Source organism: Primulina huaijiensis, chromosome 1, assembly GCF_012295235.1.
Source record: "Primulina huaijiensis isolate GDHJ02 chromosome 1, ASM1229523v2, whole genome shotgun sequence".
NCBI lineage: Eukaryota > Viridiplantae > Streptophyta > Magnoliopsida > Lamiales > Gesneriaceae > Primulina > Primulina huaijiensis.
This window is the reverse complement of record NC_133306.1, coordinates 19,800,327-19,819,132: the sequence shown is the minus strand read 5'-3', so window position 1 is coordinate 19,819,132 and position 18,806 is coordinate 19,800,327. Positions and strand designations below refer to the sequence as shown.

General features: G+C 35.6%; 2 protein-coding genes across 2 annotated transcripts; both read left to right on the top strand.

Annotated features, from left to right (window-relative positions):
- Positions 1-589: 589 nt before the first annotated feature.
- LOC140982801 (bZIP transcription factor 17-like) lies at positions 590-3,869 on the top strand. Its single transcript, XM_073449520.1, has 2 exons — positions 590-2,562; positions 3,224-3,869. The coding sequence occupies exons 1-2, from the start codon at positions 633-635 to the stop codon at positions 3,673-3,675; spliced, it is 2,382 nt and encodes a 793-aa protein (XP_073305621.1). The 5' UTR covers positions 590-632; the 3' UTR covers positions 3,676-3,869.
- Positions 3,870-13,218: 9,349 nt separating this feature from the next.
- Positions 13,219-16,959, top strand: LOC140982795 (exocyst complex component SEC15A). Its single transcript, XM_073449507.1, has 2 exons — positions 13,219-13,646; positions 14,236-16,959. Exon 2 carries the CDS (start codon positions 14,260-14,262, stop codon positions 16,624-16,626), a length of 2,367 nt encoding a protein of 788 aa, XP_073305608.1. The 5' UTR covers positions 13,219-13,646; positions 14,236-14,259; the 3' UTR covers positions 16,627-16,959.
- The last annotated feature ends 1,847 nt before the right edge of the window (positions 16,960-18,806 follow it).

Below are 18,806 nucleotides of genomic sequence, written 5' to 3'. Positions count from 1 at the left end.
TATTATTGAATTTGAGTACCTCGTACTAATATTAACATGTCAATATGACACCAAATTTTCTTACATTTTTACACTTCATAATATTTAGTTAACTTTGCTTATATTAGTTTATTAGTAATTTTTATACATTTTTCTGATTTTGTTTCCAACCTGTCTCTAATTTATTTAAAAATTCAAATGATCTCGTTAAATTTTATCTAATAACTAATCTATAAATATCGTATCTTAATAAAATAATATATATTTTTTTAAAAAAATTATCAAATACAATTTTTTTAAAATATGATGTGTCACCGAACACTTGTATATGTAAATCACAAGTGTGAGATCCCAAAATATTTAACGAAGGTTCCATATCAATAAGTGGTTGTCCATGCATATATAAGATCCATTTTTTTTGAAATTGTATGTATGACAAGATCTTATCCGTTGAAATAAAATGAAGATAATGACCATATAGGTAAGATCCCATCTACCAAGTGATACCAATCTTTTTATTTACAGAAAATCATTAAAAATCATGGAATTTTAAAATTCACACACTAGCTCGTGGGATCACGCTCCCGATAAACGCGTACGGTTTCTTGGGCTACAACTTCTAAAACCCACGCCCCTCCTCGGGCAGGAAACTCATGCAAAGTCCTCACAGAGTGACCTGCAGAGGAAAAATGGCTGACCTGACGGTGGTCACCGTGGATCTTCCGCCTACGCCTCCGTTAACTGCCGACTTTGATTTGGCGCTATCAATTCAACCCGTCGACGCAACATTATTTTCTCAACATCAATTCATCGACAGTGACTGCAATTTAGGCGAAGACCTTAACGATTTGGAAGGACTCGATTTCGATTTCATCCTCGACGATTTTAGCCTCACACCAGCTGATTTCGATGACCCCATTTGGGATCCCTCCAAATCAGAAGAGACCAATTCATTCAAAATGGAACCCGAATTGGACCCGAATTTCGATCGGTTCGATTTTGGCACGAATTTGGCTCCTTATCAAAGCGTTTTTAAATCAGCCTCTTCGAACTTGCGGCATCATTCTGGCGACGGAGATTTTTCGGGAGATTACGGCTCGCATGGATCCGGAGTTCTGAATTCCGGCTCGCCCGTTTTAGAGTCTAATCAGGTTTCTGGCTATCTCAATCTGTCGTCTCCTGAATCGGATGGATCAAATCGAGGGATTTCAGAAAATAGTGTCGGAGACGTAAAGGAGGTGAATTGCCCTTCGCCTGATACCCTGGGTTCGGGAAATTGCAAGTCTCATCTCTCAGAGAATTCCAGTGACTGTTCCGCTCGATCGGTGAGTTCCTCTCCAAATTTAAAGAGCAGTTCCATTATTAATGTTTTTGTTGATCATGAAATTAAATCAGAGGACTCCAGTAATTATATCGCTCCTGGTTCTTTGCTGAAAAGGAAAAAAGAAAGCGATGACTGTTATGTTGAGTCTAGGATTACTAAATGTAAGAAGTTTAACAGTAACGCTGAGAACGATGATAATAGCGGGTTGAGTGAGGAGGAAGAGAAAAGGAAGGCTAGATTGATGAGGAATAGAGAGAGTGCACATTTATCGAGACAGAGGAAGAAACATTACGTCGAGGAATTGGAGGATAAGGTGAGAATGATGCATTCAACAATTCAAGACATGAATGCAAAAATCTCGTTTTTTATGGCAGAAAATGTAACTCTTCGGAAACATATGGGCAGTGGTGGTGGTGTGGCTGCCCCACCTCCCCAGATGCCACCTCCTCCTCCTGGAATGTACTCACACCCAGCCATGATGTATCCGTGGATGCCGTGTGCTCCACCTTATGTGATGAAGCCACAAGGGTCGCAAATTCCTTTGGTGCCAATTCCAAGGTTGAAACCACAACAGCCAGCTCAGTCACGGAAGGTGAGTAAGAAAGTGGAGAGTAAGAAAAACGAGGCGCAAAAGAGTAAGAAGGTTGCCGGTGTTAGTTTTCTAGGTTTAATTCTTTTTATAATGTTGTTTGGAGGCTTGGTTCCAGTCATCAATGTGAGGTATGGAGGAGTTAGGCAGGCACTCAACGGTGGAGAAAATTATGTTGGTGATGGATATTACGAGAAACATCACGGGAGGCTTCTGATGGTCAATGGGACTGGAAATGGCGAAAAATTTAGCGGTAGGGGAGATTATAGTGGTACTAATAGTAGTTTCCATTGTTGTCAAAGAGGTAATGGTGGTGGAGGTGAGCCAAATGCTGATGAGTTTGCTCGTGTTGGCAATGGGAGTGAACGTCTTGTCGCCTCGTTGTATGTTCCCAGAAATGATAAGCTTGTGAAGATAGATGGAAATTTGATCATTCCTTCAGTTTTGGCAAGCGAGAAAGCCGTGGCATCTAACACTGAGGTTGATGGAGAGACTGGTTTGGCAGTTCCTGTAGGTTTGGTTCCTGCTATTCCTGTTCCTGGTGTGGGAAGGGACGGTATCAGGAATCCCCACCTCAGGGCCCTCCGTCCCGATACAGAAGACAGGGAAAACTTGAAATCGAAGGCAAATGATGGCAGTCTTCATCAATGGTTTCGTGAAGGCCTTGCTGGTAATCTTGACCTTTCTTTGCATATGATTTTCGTTTTTTAGAGTATTTTTATTAATTTGTGGTTAATTTAGGTCAGAACTAAATAACTGTTGACTTTCTTAGATTTTGATAACGAGTTAAAAATCAAATCTTGATACTTTTTAATTGAATAAACAGTGGCTTGTGTGGTAGATACTTTTTGGGAATGTATAGATAATAGATTGTCTGCAAAGATGTTCTATGTTATTGTTCGTTATTTTTTTCATGCTTGTTCTTATGCACGATTCTTGATCTGCACTTCTAAAAATCTTGCCAAGATTTTTTGTCCCTCGTGCCTGCACACTACGCTGGAAGCTAATTAGTCATCTATTAGCATATTAGTAGGAGTGCATTGATGAAACTATGTTAAATACAGTCTCTTAATTCTTCATTCTTTTACCGCCTTCCATTCCATAATTTTGTCAACTAATGGATTGAAATATCCGTTTGGACAATAATTAACCAAGACGAAGTTCTGTACGCTATTTATGAGTACCCTTGTTTCTTTTTCTAGTTTTCCACAATCACTTTGCTCTCACCTGGAAACAAGTCTTTGATCATTAAATTTGGGTAAAATTATATAAATGGAGCTCTCATTTTGTATCCATAAGTATAACTGGATCTTGCTTTTATTTGTAATCAGGGCCGATGTTGAGCTCCGGGATGTGCACTGAAGTATTCCAGTTTGACGTATCACCAGCCTCTGTTTCAGGAGCCATAATTCCAGCCTCCACTCAAAAAAACATTTCTGAAGAGCAGGCTCGAAATTCTACACATGTCAACAAGGGAAGAAACCGAAGGTTCCTTCACGATCACCCTATCCCCCTACCTGAATGCCATCATAATACTTCTGAAGAACATAGACAAAGAAATTCACGAAAAGATAATTTGGATGGTAATAACTTAACATCTTCAATGGTGGTTTCGGTGCTGGTGGATCCAAGAGAAACAGGTGGTGGTGACGTTGATGGTGTTATGGGAAAGAACTCCATCTCACCAATTTTTGTTGTTGTGTTGATTGATAGCGTCAAGTACGTAACATACTCATGCATGCTTCCATTTCTGGGATCTGCGTCTCATCTAGTTACTAACTGATGATCGAATAGGAGAAACTAAGAAGCATCGGCTCAATGAATTTTGTAGATTACCCTAACTTATGTAAACCTCACAGCCAACCGTGACTTTTGCTCAGGCATGTGCTTTATCTAGTATTTATCATAAACAAACGATGGGGTAAACTTGTAGTTCTTCTATTTTGTGTTGATATTGGATATGTGATACTTACGACTTGTCCGGTATCTTGTCTTAGCTCAGTGTGGCCGTGGATGTCTTGTATTTGAACGGGGTCTGATGAATCTTTACCCGTGGAGGCTGGGGTTGGCAAAGTTGACCTTGACTGAGCCCAGAACGACATAACCAAAACTACCTGCAATTGGTAATACAAATGCTAATCTGAATCTCATGATATTTGTCTGGATGTTCAGGATAGAGTCATAGTATAAGTGTCATCGACCTTTCGAAGTGTATAAAATGTACTAAAAAACTCGAGCGAATGGAAATGAATTACTCCACTTGAAAAGATAGACTACCATTACTCTGTCGTTGGTTATTTATTTGGTTTTAAATGCAAATCAATTACATGTTAAACAAAAGAGTAATGCTATACATATAATTAAATTTATACAACAATTATTACAACACAAAAAATTCAATACAAAAATTTTATTTATCAAAATCTCATAATAAATTCAATACAAAATATCATGAAATAATAATAAAATCTAACGAAATAATAGCAAAATATCACGATATAATTGTTGTAAATATCATTGTATGATATTTTGGTTGTACCTTTAGTATTATTCTAAACAAAAATTGCGTATGGGTCGATGCAAAAATTAACGATAAATTGTGTCAAGATTTGAAGCATTGTTTAATTTTCTTTAAGTGGAAAATTGGAAAGATATGTGATAATTTAATTTAGATGGAAAACTAAATAAGAAACGAGGGAATCTTTGATTAAAATTTTAATAGATATATATTAAAAAAATATGGATGATATTTAAGGAATTTTGAAAAAAAAATCACTAAAACATCAAAAAGTAATTATTATACGAGATTTAATTTTAATTTAATTAACATTATGAATAACTGCAAAACAAAATGTTATTTATCTACGCATTCAAATCCACTGATTCACAATATTCTAGGAACCGATCTACACTTCAAATCGATAAATTTTATGGTCTCCATGTTGACTAAAATTTATGTTATTTAATCATTGATTTGCCGGATGGTGAGTTCGATTAAGAAATTTTTTTCCTTCTCGAACAAGGTATGTTTGATAGAGAAATTATTATAGTAAATATTTTTAAAAAAATTAGAAGTCCAATTAAAATATATGTAATATTTTAGAGCTTCAACTTTCTACCAAAAAAGGAAAAAGAAATGTTCACTAACATACACCTATTGTGTCCGGCTTAATCCAAGTGCAATACATATTTTTACTCAAGATTATATAATCCGCAATTGCATTTTATCTCAAGTAAAAAAAATATCTTGTTAGGCGATGTCATATGTATTTCTATCTATGATACGAGTAAATGTGGTCTATATTTTTATGTAAAAAAAAACTTTTTTCATGGATCGAATTAGGTAGGAGATTCATCTCACAAAATTGAAATGTGAAACATTTTCATAGAAATTTTTGTTAATATATGTAATGTCACCACTATTAAATTGAATATATAATATGTATTGAACCTTTTAAACGCAATCACATTTTAGGGGGTATATTGGTTATAAATTTTTGATGAGTTTTGTAGAGTTTAAAAGTCTTAAGATATTCAATTTAGACTTTCATATACTTCATAAAATTTTAGTGGTATTCAATGTAAACTTTTGAAGAGCTTTAAAAAGTTAAGTGATATTCAAACTTGACTTTTAAAAATTCTACAAAAATCCATAGATATTCAAAATGTCAATAGACTATTATTAATGACTCCAAGAAATTCTATTAAGTACAAGAATTAAGCCTAAGGTACAATTATAAAATGTCAAAAAATATTTTGAATCATTTCAAAGATTCAGATGGAAATTTAATTGGGAATTAAATATCTCAAATCGTATACTCATTTTCATTTATATTAAAAATAATATCAGTACAAACATTAATTATGTTGGAATTATAATTACGAAGTTTGACAAATTGGGCGTGAAAAGATTGAAGAACTGATCAAGAAAACTGAAGATAACTGAACTGAAGGTATGTAATTTATAGTTGCCCGAACTGAATATTAATGCGTAAATTATTAAAGACAAATGAAATATTCAAAGCTAACTGAAGCTGTGCAGTCAACTGGATGATCAGTTCAGACTGATCAGTTACACATCAATCAGTTAATCTTATTGGCTATAAAGAGTCAACTGATGAATCAGCTTGACACGTCATCAGTTAAGGAACGTAGCTATCAAGCGACAATTTGTACAAGAGCAAACTAAAACTTATAGTGGGAACGTCGCATATCAGAAAGCTACAGTGTACGATTGTCAGAAGAATGTTGACGTGTCTAACGGATATAAAGATTCAAACGCATTCAATATTACTGTTAGAAGCAAAACCTATAAATAGCCGAGAAGATTAGCTGAGAAAATCTCTGAAAAATCTTGATCTAACCATTTGCGGGAACATTCATTCTTGAGTCAAAAAACTTTCAAAAATCAGTTACAAGAAGCTCTCGCTTATTAGATTTATTCATAGCTTCCATGCTATACTTAGAGCTTAAGCACAAGCATTCATTGTTGTAATATTCGATCTTTTAAAGATCAGTTTTGCTTAGAAATTACATCAGTCGAGTACTGATAAAAATTATATCGATACTAAGAGTTTTAGTTTTGGCAATGTTCAGTCCAAACTGAAGTGATTTTGTACAAAGTATTGTATAGATCAAAGCATTTTAGTAAATATAATATCCTCGAGATAGAAGGGGTGACGTAGGAGCGTTAGAAGTCTCCGAACATCCACAAATCTTGCGTTTTTTATTCTCGGTTTTATTATATCCGTCATTCAGTTTATTTCCGCACTTTCATTAGTTAACTGATTGACATTGATAACAAGATTCCCGAATAATCAGTTTAGTGAAAACTGATTCACCTATCGAAAAGTTGTGAAAATTGTCAAGTGTTTATTCAACCCCCCTTCTAAACACTTTATCACACCCAACCGATCCTAACAAGTGGTATCAGAGTAATTGAATCTTGTTTCTGAATATTTCCATCTTTATATCTGAATATCATGTTTTCCTTCAATAAGATTCCAATGTTCTCCAGAGAAGATTTTGATGATTGGAAGATAAGAGTGCAGGCTCACTTAGCTGCACAAGACGATGATATGTGGTACGTCATAACTGACGGAGCAATGAGAATAGTGAAAGCAAATACTGCTGTTGCCATAACTGATGGTGCACCACCCCGCATCGACAAACCACGTGAAGAGTGGACAGCAGAAGATAAAAGAAAAGTCAATTTAGACAATGTGACCAAAGATATTATGTACAATACACTGTATAAAATTACTTTCAGTAAAATAAAAATGTGTAGAACATCGATAGAGATTTAGGAGAAACTGATCCAGCTGTACGACGGAAATGAGCAGACAAGAGAAAATAAACTCTCAGTTGCTGTTCAGAAGTTTGACAATATTAAAATGAAGACTGGAGAGTCCATGAACGAGAACTATGAAAGAGTCAGCGACATTATAAATGAACTGAATGCACTTGGAAAAGTGTATTCAAACAAAGAAGTTGCGCTGAATGTGGTTCGAGGTCTTCCCAAGAAATGAGATGTCAAGATCATGTCTATGAGAGAGTCAAAGGACCTGAATAAGGTTGATTTACAGTATTTGTTTGCATATCTCAAAGCCTATGAGTTTGAGTTGCAGACAAGAAAAGGAGATTCATCTACTCCACAAATCACAACTGCTATTAGTGCTATCAAACTGGAACCAACTAGTTCAGTTGAGAAAACTGTAGATAAGCTAAGTAATGATGCTATGTCATTATTTGTGAATAAATTTGGTAAATGCATGAGAAAAAACCAAGGTTCATTCCAACGACATTATCAGAAGAACAATTCTAAGGAAGAACCAAACTCTTGCTTCAACTGTGGAAAGCAAGGAAACTTATTGCTGACTGTCCAAAACCAAAGAAGGACAGTAAGCATTCAACTGAAAAAGAGAAGAAATTAGTTGAATACAAAAGAAGATATATGAATGACAAAGATTATTCAAGAAGAAGCATGAAGTCTTTCTAGCTGAACAAAGCAAATCAAAATGGGCAGAGACTGACAGTGAAGAGTCAGAGCCTGAGAGCTCAAGCATCTCCAGTGATGACGAAGAACAAGTTAAGTGCTTAATGGCAAATGATGCAAAACTAGAGTCAACAAGAAGCTAAGCGCTTAATGACAAATTTTAATTCAGTTCTACTGACTTTAGAACTTATTACCACACTGCATGACATGGTTAATGAGTATCACAAACTTGCTCTGTCATTTGAATGACAAAGCTGAGCAAACTGATCCCAAAGACAACAAAACTGCAACTGATGAGTCAGTTGAATTGTTGAGTCTGAAAAAGAAGATCGCAAAGCAAAAAGCTGAAATGACAGAAAACCAATCCTTGATTCAGCAATTAAAGACTGAAATTTCAAAACAAAATGATCTGATTTAGGCTTGGAACAACTCATCAGTCACTCTGACTGAAATACAGAGTTTGCAAAAATCAGTTGCTGATAAAACAGGTTTGGGCTTCAATAGCATTGATGAAATCTATGCAAGTGATACACTGCCAAAGTTGAATGAGCACAAAGAGAAATACATTAGCTTTGTGAAATCAACAGTGGTACAAGAAATCTTTGAACCAAGTAAACATATTGTTCAACCGACTTAAAATATGAACAAGGAAAAATGATATGGAATTGGATATAGCCATGAGAGTCCAACTAATTCAAAAAGCTGGTCACATAAATGGCTCAGCTACAAAAATCAACACTCTAGGAATGATTATTACAATTATTACAACTGTAAGCCAGCTAAGAATATATATCGGAAGTAAAATCAGTTGAAAAGGGTTAAAACTCATATTGTTTCTCCTGCACAACTCACCAGTTACATACAAATCAAGAAAAACCATTTGGAACACAGCAACTGGAAAATCAGTCAGACCGACCCAAGTCTGGGTTCTTAAAGGACTAATCAGTTTAAGAACCAAATAGATGTGGGTACCAAGATTATTTATTGTGTGTGATTGCAGGTGACAGGTACAACAAAAGAATCAATCTTGTATTTGGACAGTGGATGCTCACGACATATGACAGGAGACGCAAATTTGCTATCTCAACTGATCAAATACACAAATTCAAACATCAGTTTTGGAGACAATTCCAAAGGTAGAACTATGGGTAATGATAAGCTTATCCATAATAACATTATTATTAAAGATGTCTTACTAGTTGATAATTTGAAGTATAACTTGATTAGCATCAGTCAGTTATGCAACAATAATTTTTCAATTCAGTTTAATAAACACACATGCACAGTTAAGAACTCAACTGATGAGATCATTATAACTGCAATCGTTGTGGCAATACTTACAAAGTAATTTGGACTGATCAACCTAATGCACCAGTATGTTTTGTAGCTTCAAAATCTTCTAAAAACTGGTTGTGGCATAAAAGGATGAACCACTTAAATTTTAAGTATGTTGCTAATCTGAGTAATTATGATCTTGTAAATGATATGCCTAAAATAGATTTTTCAAAACATAAAATTTTTTCAGCATGTCAGTTTGGGTAAGCAATTAAAATCTTTCTTAAATCAAAAGACCAAACTGCTGCAAAACTAATTAAACTTTTCAAAATATTATTAAATGAAAAATCAGTTGGAATTAACAGTAAGGTCTGATCGGGGATTGAATTTGTCAATCAAAATCTTTCTTAATTTTTAGAAAATACTGGAATTAATCATGAGTTCTCTACAGCTAGAACACGTCAGCAAAATGGTGTAGCTGAAAGAAGAAATCGAACTCTTAAAGAAGCTACTAGAACAATGCTTGCTGATTCTGGTATATATCAAAGATTTTGGGCAGAAGCAGTAAAAACTGTATGTTACACTCAGAACAGATCAGTGATTAACAAAAATCATTTGAAAACCTCATATGAGATCTGACATGGACATAAAAGTGTAATATCTTATTTCAGAATATTCGGCTGCAGATGTTATATCCATAATAATGGCAAAAATTATTTAAAAACCTTTGATACTAAATCTGCAGAGAGAATATTTCTGGATTATTCATCAGTTAGTAAAGCTTATAGAGTTTTTAATAAATAACTTTAAATGTAGAAGAATCGATTTATGTTGTATTTGATGAATCATGACTAACCGATAAGCCAACTGATCCAGTTGAGCTAGTTGACCGCTTTACAGATATAAGTTTGGAGGATGATAGTGAAGTATAAGTTTATATCAATCGAAATCTTCTTCAAACACCAAAACCAAAAGTAGTGAATCAATCAGTTGAACAAGAAATTGTTCTTGATAATCAGTTGGTGGAGCAAAACGATGATATTCAAATACCAACTGAAACAGCAGCAACTAAAACTGAAGAAAACGTTCAGTTATCAACAGAAACAATTGCTGAAATCGATCCGACCAATGCTGAATACAGATGAAAGAAATCACATCCACCAGAGTTGGTGATAGGTAATCCATCTGATCCGGTAAGAACAAGAAATCAAATGTTTAATTTATTTGTTCACTCAGCATTCGTTTCTCAAATTGAACCAAAGAAAACTGATGAAGCTCTTGTTGATCCTAACTGGATAAATGCTATGCAAGAAGAGCTAAATCAGTTTACTCATAACAATGTCTAAAATTTAGTTCCAAGACCAGTATCTAAAACCATTATAGGTAAAAAGTGGGTCTATAGAAAGCTAGGACTGAGAAATCCTTTGGTCCGGATTTCATCACTTTCATGATGGAAAGTGAACCTCAAAGCTTCAAGGAAGCAATGAGTTCATCTGAGGGACCTCTATGGAAAAAGACTATCAATTCCGAAATTGAATCCATTTTATAAAACCATACATGGGAATTAGTTAATCTTCCTCCGAGAAGCAAACCACTAGGCTGTAAATAGATTTTCAAACCAAAAATGAAATCAGATGGAACCATAGATAATTATAAAGCCAGATTGGTAATCAAAAGTTACCATCAACGTGAATGACTTGATTACTTTGACACATATTCTCGTGTAACGAGAATAATCTCTATTCACGTGAGACTTGCGATTGCCGCTTTGCGAAATCTTGAATTACACCAAATGGACGTAAAGACAACTTTTTCTAAATGGAGATTTAGAAGAGGAAATTTACATGGAACAGCCTGAAGGATTTTCTGCGACTGAGAAAGAAAATAAGGTTTGTAAACTGATAAAGTCTCTATATGTCTTAAAACAAGCATCAAAGCAATGTCACGAAAAATTTGATAAAGCCATGATAGAAAATGTATTTAAATTCAGTGAATATGACAAATGTGTATACATAAAGAACACTGAAAATAGATATGTCATTTTATGTCTTTACGTAGATGACATGCTTGTCATTGGTAGTAATTATAAGATGATTAAATCCACCAAGAAGTTATTAAATTCAAGATTTGACATGAAAGATTTGAGCTAAACTCATGTGATCCTTGAAATTAAAATTCATAGAACTTCAGAAAGACTAGTTCTAAGTCAGTCACATTATGTGGACAAAATTTTTGAGAAATTTAATATGGATGACTCTGTATTGGCTAGAACCCCGATAGATACCAGTCAAAGAATCGAGGTGAGAGTACGTCTCAGTTAGAATATTCTCGAGTAATTGGTAGTCTGATGTACTTAATGAGTTCTACAAGACCAGACATAGCCTATACAGTAAGAAAATTGAGTAGATTCACGAGTAATCCGGGGGTTGAACACTGGGAAGCAATTATCAGATTGATAAGATACTTAAGGTACACTCATGATCATGGGTTTCAATATACCAGATATCCTGCTATTATTGAAGGATACATTGATGCAAACTAGATATCTGATATGAAAGACTCAAAATCTACAAGTGGATTTGTATTCACTTAATGAGGTGCAACATTTGCATGAAAATCTTATAAACAGACTGTAATAGCTAGATCCATGATGAAATTTGAGTTTATAGCTCTTGATAAGTGTGCTGAAGAGGCTGAATGGCTGCGTCAATTTTTAGAAGATGTTCCTGGATAGGAAAAACATGTGCCGGCTATATGCATACATTGTGATAGCCAATCTGTAATTGGAAGGGTACAAAATAATATGTATAATGGTAACTCTAAGCATATACATCGTAGACATATTAGACAACTACTCTCAGTTGGAGTTATATCTGTTGACTATATAAAGTCAAAGGATAATGTAGTGGATCCGCTAACCAAAAGATTGAACAGAGAGTTAGTTGCGAAATTGTCAAGGTGAATGGGTCTCAAGCCTATAGAATAAATTGGTGCGAAAAAAAACCCAACCTACGCTGATTGGAGATCCCAAGAACTATGTTCAATGGGACAACTTAATCGCACTAATTTGGAGAATCACTGTGGGGGTTATCTATAGTCCATTCCTATTATGAAACAGTGAATGTTGAGGATAAGCTTACGACTTTTAATGATTCTGATGAGAAACAATATAAAAATAACTATGTAAGAGAGAAGTGGGACCGCTTCGAAGGAATTGCAAGGCTCAATCCTAGACCCTTTTGCAGAACTAGTGATGAGTTCATGGTCAAAACGAACAAAATCATGAGAACTGAAGAGTATCAGGAAGAGTCATGTGTGAAGTATATCTTAATTCACACAAACGGATGTACAGTTCAAATACATCACGTCTACTTTCAACCAGTAAATTATTATGCTTTCACAAGGTAATGTTCAAAGGGTAATACCTACCCATCCTATGTAAGAGTCAACTGTTGAACTTTATCAAAAAAGCTTTTTTTTATAACTTTCAATTTCCATTCATGTGGGGATGGATGGATTGTGTGTGTGTGTGTCTATATATATATATATATATATATATGTATAAATAGGGGTTTGTCTCACACAGGAAAAAATAAAGTGGTATCGATGAGCTTATATGTATAAATAGAGGATATGCCAAGACCATGATACACACAAGCAAACATCCACTTCTCCTGCATTTCTGCCTCCTGTTTCTTCCTTCGAAAACTGCTCCTGCTTCACGTTCTGTTGATAAATTTCAAATACTCTTTTGTTCGTCAACGTAGTGATCTGTGCTACATCACTGCTGGTCTGCCCATTGTATCCTGAAAAACAGACGTCCGGTTAAATCCTCGAAGCACTTACCGGAGGGGACAAATATGTTTTAAGGAAACTGTACTTGCTACAGACCTCGGTTTGGTTTTGTTTTACATTTATAATACACATATTGTACATCTTTACTTTTACGAGCTTGTTTCAAACATTTTGTTATTTCTACGTTTCGCTTACACGAATTTCGTATTTTCTTTTGTATATGCTATTGATTTAAATATGAACATTATCGAAGAAAATTTTGTTATTAAAATACGAATTAAAAGAATATTAAAAGACAATTTAGTATTTCGAAAAGAAAACGTATGGTGAAATTGGGCATTGGACTCTCTTTGGCTTAAGTGGGAATGTTTGCTCGCTTTCCCAATTGATTTATAATTTTATATGATGACCGCTTTGATTATGATGATATAATTTACAGATAATTAATAAACAAATCCAATTCAAAGAAATTCATTAATTCCAGCTATTTACCTAGTAATTAATCATAAAAATCATCGAAAAGAATTAGCAAATCCTCGGACGCGAAGAAAGAGAAGAAACCCAGAAAGATTCATCAATGCTCGGAACCGGGGAAACGGAATTTTGGGCTCACATTCGATCGAATTAACAAATCAGAATTCTGGGGCTCATTTCTTGACTCTGATCAGAGTCGATCTTCTCTGTTTCAGGTAGATGGAGTAATTTCTCTGTGTGCGCGTGTGTTTTTTTTAAACTCTAACTTTTGCATTCTACTACCTTTTTTTTTTTGGTGTAGTTTCTGTTTTTGTTTCTCATTTTTCACCCATATCTTCGTTGTCTGGTGTGCAACTTTTGCGACGATGAAATGTGAAACATAAATTCATGGAATGAAGTCCAGTTACCCTGCAGTGTTCTGTTTTTTGGCTTCTATTTTGGTTTTTATTTTGTCAGGATTTGAAAGAATAGATCTTAATAATGGGGTTGCAAAATTCCCGAAAAGGCAATTTCTTTCTGTGATGGGTTATGGCTATTTGTTCCTTTTCTTTCTTTTTATTTTTATTTTCTTTTTTGCCTTTGGTCTAGATATCATATATAGAAAGGAAACAATTTTCCAATTATATAACCATGATTGTGTTTTGCTTTACATAAGCGGAATTATTTGTTCAGTGTACTAGTTCATTTCCTGCCTTTGGTATGCTTTTGGATTTTTTTTTTATGAACCAAACTCACCAGGTGTACGAGTGTTTGGAGGTACTGAATTGTTAAAGTATCATGAATTTTATGTTACTTTTTCTACAGGAATTTCCATTTGATATATCAACCATGAATGCAAAAACTAAAAGGAGAACCGTGACTGAGAATGGTGATACAGGCGAGGACTCTGTTCTTGCGACTATGATCAGTAATGGGGAGGATTTGGGACCTATGGTTAGGCTTTCTTTTGAGACAGGAAAACCTGAAGCGCTTTTGCATCAGCTTAAGCATGTAGTGAAAAAGAAAGAAGTGGAGATTGAGGAGCTTTGCAAGCTTCACTATGAAGATTTCATTCTTGCGGTTGACGAGCTACGCGGTGTCTTGGTTGATGCAGAAGAGCTAAAAAGTGAGCTGGCGAGTGATAACTTTAGGTTACAAGAGGTTGGTAGCGCGCTCCTTATGAAACTTGAAGAGCTTCTCGAATCTTATTCAGTCAAGAAGAATGTTACCGAAGCCATTAAGATGTCGAAGAGCTGTGTTCAAGTGTTGGATCTTTGTGTGAAGTGTAATTATCATGTTTCTGAGGGTCGATTTTATCCGGCTTTAAAAGCTGTTGATCTGATTGAGAAATATTTGCAAAACATTCCTGTGAAGGCACTGCAGTCGCTTATAGCTAAGAGGATACCCTTACTAAAGACGCACATTGAGAAGAGGGTATGCAGTGAAGTTAATGAATGGCTAGTACAAATTAGGAGCGCTGCAAAGGATATTGGACAAACTGCTATTGGATATGCTGCATCTGCTCGGCAAAGGGAAGAGGACATGCTGGCTCGTCAAAGAAAAGCAGAGGAGCAGAGTTGTTTGGGTTTAGGAGATTTCACCTATACACTCGATGTCGAAGAAATTAATGAGAATTCTGTTCTAAAATTTGATCTAACACCTCTTTATCGAGCTTATCACATTCACAATTGTCTTGGCATCCAAGATCAATTTCGTGAATATTACCACAAAAATCGGTTTTTGCAGCTGAATTCAGACTTACAGATATCGTCAACCCAGCCGTTCCTTGAATCCCATCGGACCTTCTTGGCTCTTGTTGCAGGTTATTTTATTGTTGAAGACCGGGTCTTAAGGACTGCTGGTGGGTTACTTTCACCTACAGAGCTTGAGACAATGTGGGAAACTGCTGTGGCTAAAGTAACATCAATCTTGGAAGAACAGTTTTCCCATATGGATACTGCAAGTCATCTCCTCCTGGTAAAGGATTGTGTGACCCTCTTCGGTGCAACCCTCAGGCAGTATGGTTATGAAGTGACCAAGATTCTTGAGACTTTAAACAGTAGTCGTGACAAGTATCACGAGCTTCTTTTAACTGAGTGCCGACAACAAATTACTGATGTCATTGCAAATGACTCGTATGAGCAGATGGTGATGAAAAAGGAGTCAGATTACCAGGCAAATGTTCTGTTATTCCATCTTCAAACCTCAGACATAATGCCGGCCTTCCCATATATTGCTCCTTTCTCCTCCATGGTGCCTGAATGTTGCCGCGTTGTTCGTTCATTTATTAAGGATTCTGTCAATTACTTGTCTTATGGTGTGGAAATGAACTATTTTGATTTTGTGCGGAAATACCTGGACAAGCTCTTGATTGACGTGTTAAATGAAATCATACTCAACACAATTCATGGTGGCAGCATTGGTGTGTCTCAGGCAATGGGGATTGCTGCTAATATGGCTGTTTTAGAGAGGGCTTGCGATTATTTTATCCAGCATGCTGCACAACAATGTGGAATTCCCAGCAGATCAATCGATAGACCGCAAGGTAGTTTAACGGCCAAGGTTGTTTTTCGAACCTCAAGGGATGCTGCTTATCTTTCTCTGCTGAGTTTAGTTAACTCTAAATTAGATGAATTTATGGCACTTTCTGAAAATGTGAACTGGACTTCCGATGATGCATCTCAGCATGCGAATGAGTACATAAATGAGGTTGTCATTTATCTTGACACTGTTTTGTCCACCGCTCAACAAATTTTACCTCGGGATGCTTTGTACAAAGTTGGTAGTGGTGCCTTTGAACATATATCTAACTCTATCGTTGGAGCTTTTCTCAGTGATAGTGTGAAGAGATTTAGTGTTAATGCAGTCATGAGCATTAACAATGATTTGAAGGCTTTGGAGTCTTTCGCGGATGAAAGGTTTCACTCAACTGGCGTACATGAAATATACAAAGATGGGGGCTTTAGAAGTTGCTTGGTAGAAGCCAGACAATTGATAAACCTTCTATTGAGTAGTCAGCCTGAAAACTTTATGAATCCCGTGATACGGGTAAAGAATTACAACGCTCTTGACTATAAAAAAGTGGCTGCCATCTGTGAGAAGTACAAGGATTCACCTGATGGACTTTTTGGTAGTCTTTCAAACAGGGCCTCGAAGCAAAGTGCCAGAAAAAAGTCCATGGACGTGCTGAAGAAAAGACTAAGGGATTTCAATTGAAAGAGCTTGGAATGTCAATGCTGGATGTCATTGCTGATATTTTCTATTCCTTTTCACTGTTCAAATTTTGCACTCTTAAAATATTTCTGCTAAAACATTATTTATTAGAATATAGTTTGGATATAAATTTTCTCATGTCTAATCAATCCTCCATTGAATTCGAGTAACTTGGGAATTCATGTCTCGATTATTTGGAATGTTACTGATGAGAGCTGAACTTAAATCTTCCATGTGGCGATGGATAAATGCTTGGAATGCTCCATTTATAGCTCTAGTTTACATTTTTAGCTACAGGGAATGGATGATGGAGTGGTATCAGTTTATTATCTTTAATTTCTTTTATTGAGCTTTATGTATACCTGTCATATCTTCCAATGTGTCGGACCAATTCTTTATGATTTGAGGATACTGTGTTTAATTTGCTATTGCATTGACGCACCAAAATTTTTGTTGTTGGTTTGAACGTACGTCAGGTAACTCTAAGAGCTAGTACTCGAGAATAAGAAGGTATCCAAGTACTGCTGGTTTCAAAAGATTGTTATAGTTTATCATAATGTGTATGCAAGTCGCCAAGATATCTTATATGAGTTTTTTTTATTTTTTGTATCTTCACGTTTACCTTAAATTACATGGCCCTATCCCATGTGCTTAACATATTTAGGTTCCTTTGGTGTGACTTGAAATATAGTATTGTAATGAAATATAGTATTGATTGCTATATTAACTTTTTTAATTTGCTGTAAAGGGCTTGGATTGTGATGTTTGTGAAAATTTTGGATACTAGGTTTTCCTGAATTCTTAGGAGGACCAAGCTTTGTTCCTCTTATATAATTGGTACGTTGCTCATAACTTATTGTTAAGTGCACTTTGAGCACTTGTGTTCTTGTCTTATTCGATATCATATTGTTTGTTTCCGAGCAGAATTATGGGCTTTGGTGGTTGTTTAGTGTCGACTGCAGGTGTCAAGACAACACATGCATTTTGTGGTCAACGAGCATGAAATGGAGAGAAACAACGGAGACGATGCCATGGAAGAAAGATTAGAGGCAGTCAGCAGCGCGCACTCTGCTGAAAATCAAGCGCATTCGCTAGTAATCGAATTCTGTGGTCTTCGGCAGAAATGCAAGCACACCCGCACTGCCTTTATAGCACACCTGCACTGTTGACGGAAAAATCATGAACAAAGGGTAGAAAGGCAAGCACACCTGCGCTACAGAGATGAAAAATCACTTGTCAGGATAGAACACGCAGAGCACCCGCGTTACCTTTACAACACACCCACGCTACGTGACGTGAATGACAAGGACGTTGCGGACTTGTAAGGTTTAATAGGGCTGAACCCTATCCGCCTAGAGAGGATGTTGAAAAAGATTCAGAAATATTCAAAGTGGGGAAAGAGATAGGAGTCATACGAGAGAATTGGGAGCAAGAAGACACTTGGTATGAAGACGAAGAAGGTGACATCCGGGGACGGAGAAACATCTTCAAGCTTGTTCTTATTCTTCATTTCTCCTAAAATCTTAGTTTGATGTTTGGATTGAAAAACATGTTTTGTTTTGATTACTTATCTGTCACGAATACACGTAACTTGATTGAAACTATGGTTTTGACATTTTGATTTTTATTTTCAAATTCCTCTTCGTTCATTTGTGTTCTCTTGTTTTTTATGCTTTCAATTTTATGGCCATAAATTGATTGATAAAATAATTGCGATCTATCGCTGAGGAGAGATGATCTAGACTAAGATCATATGAAACACATCTTGAGTATTTATATAGTTCGGAAGACGTATAACCCTATTGAAAACCATGAAAAAAAATTGTATGTATCTATCGTTTAATGTTAGAATTTTGATAGAAATATCAAAATCAATATTAGATAGTAAATTATATTTATGGGCAAACTCCTCAAAAATCCCCGAAAGCAAACAAAAATGTTTATCCAGTCCCCGTGTCAGGAAAAATCGTTTTAAACTCCCTGACCCATTTTAATATATGTTTAAGATCCCTAAATCGCATGAAGTTACATTTTTGCCCTTGATATTTTTTGAAAACCCTTAAACAGCCTTTGTATTTTATTTTTCTCCTTCCCTCTTATATCTTCCCGACATCTCCTCAGAAATCCCAACGTCTCCCAAACTCTATCTACTTCAAACCACCGTGAATCGAAGGAAAACATTT

Excerpts from the sequence above, each read along its gene's own strand:
- LOC140982795 (XM_073449507.1), top strand. The coding sequence starts at position 14,260 with ATGAATGCAAAAACTAAAAGGAGAACCGTGACTGAGAATGGTGATACA.
- LOC140982801 (XM_073449520.1), top strand. The coding sequence starts at position 633 with ATGCAAAGTCCTCACAGAGTGACCTGCAGAGGAAAAATGGCTGACCTG. Across the intron at positions 2,563-3,223 it reads GTTTCGTGAAGGCCTTGCTG|GGCCGATGTTGAGCTCCGGG; the intron begins GTAATCTTGACC and ends ATTTGTAATCAG.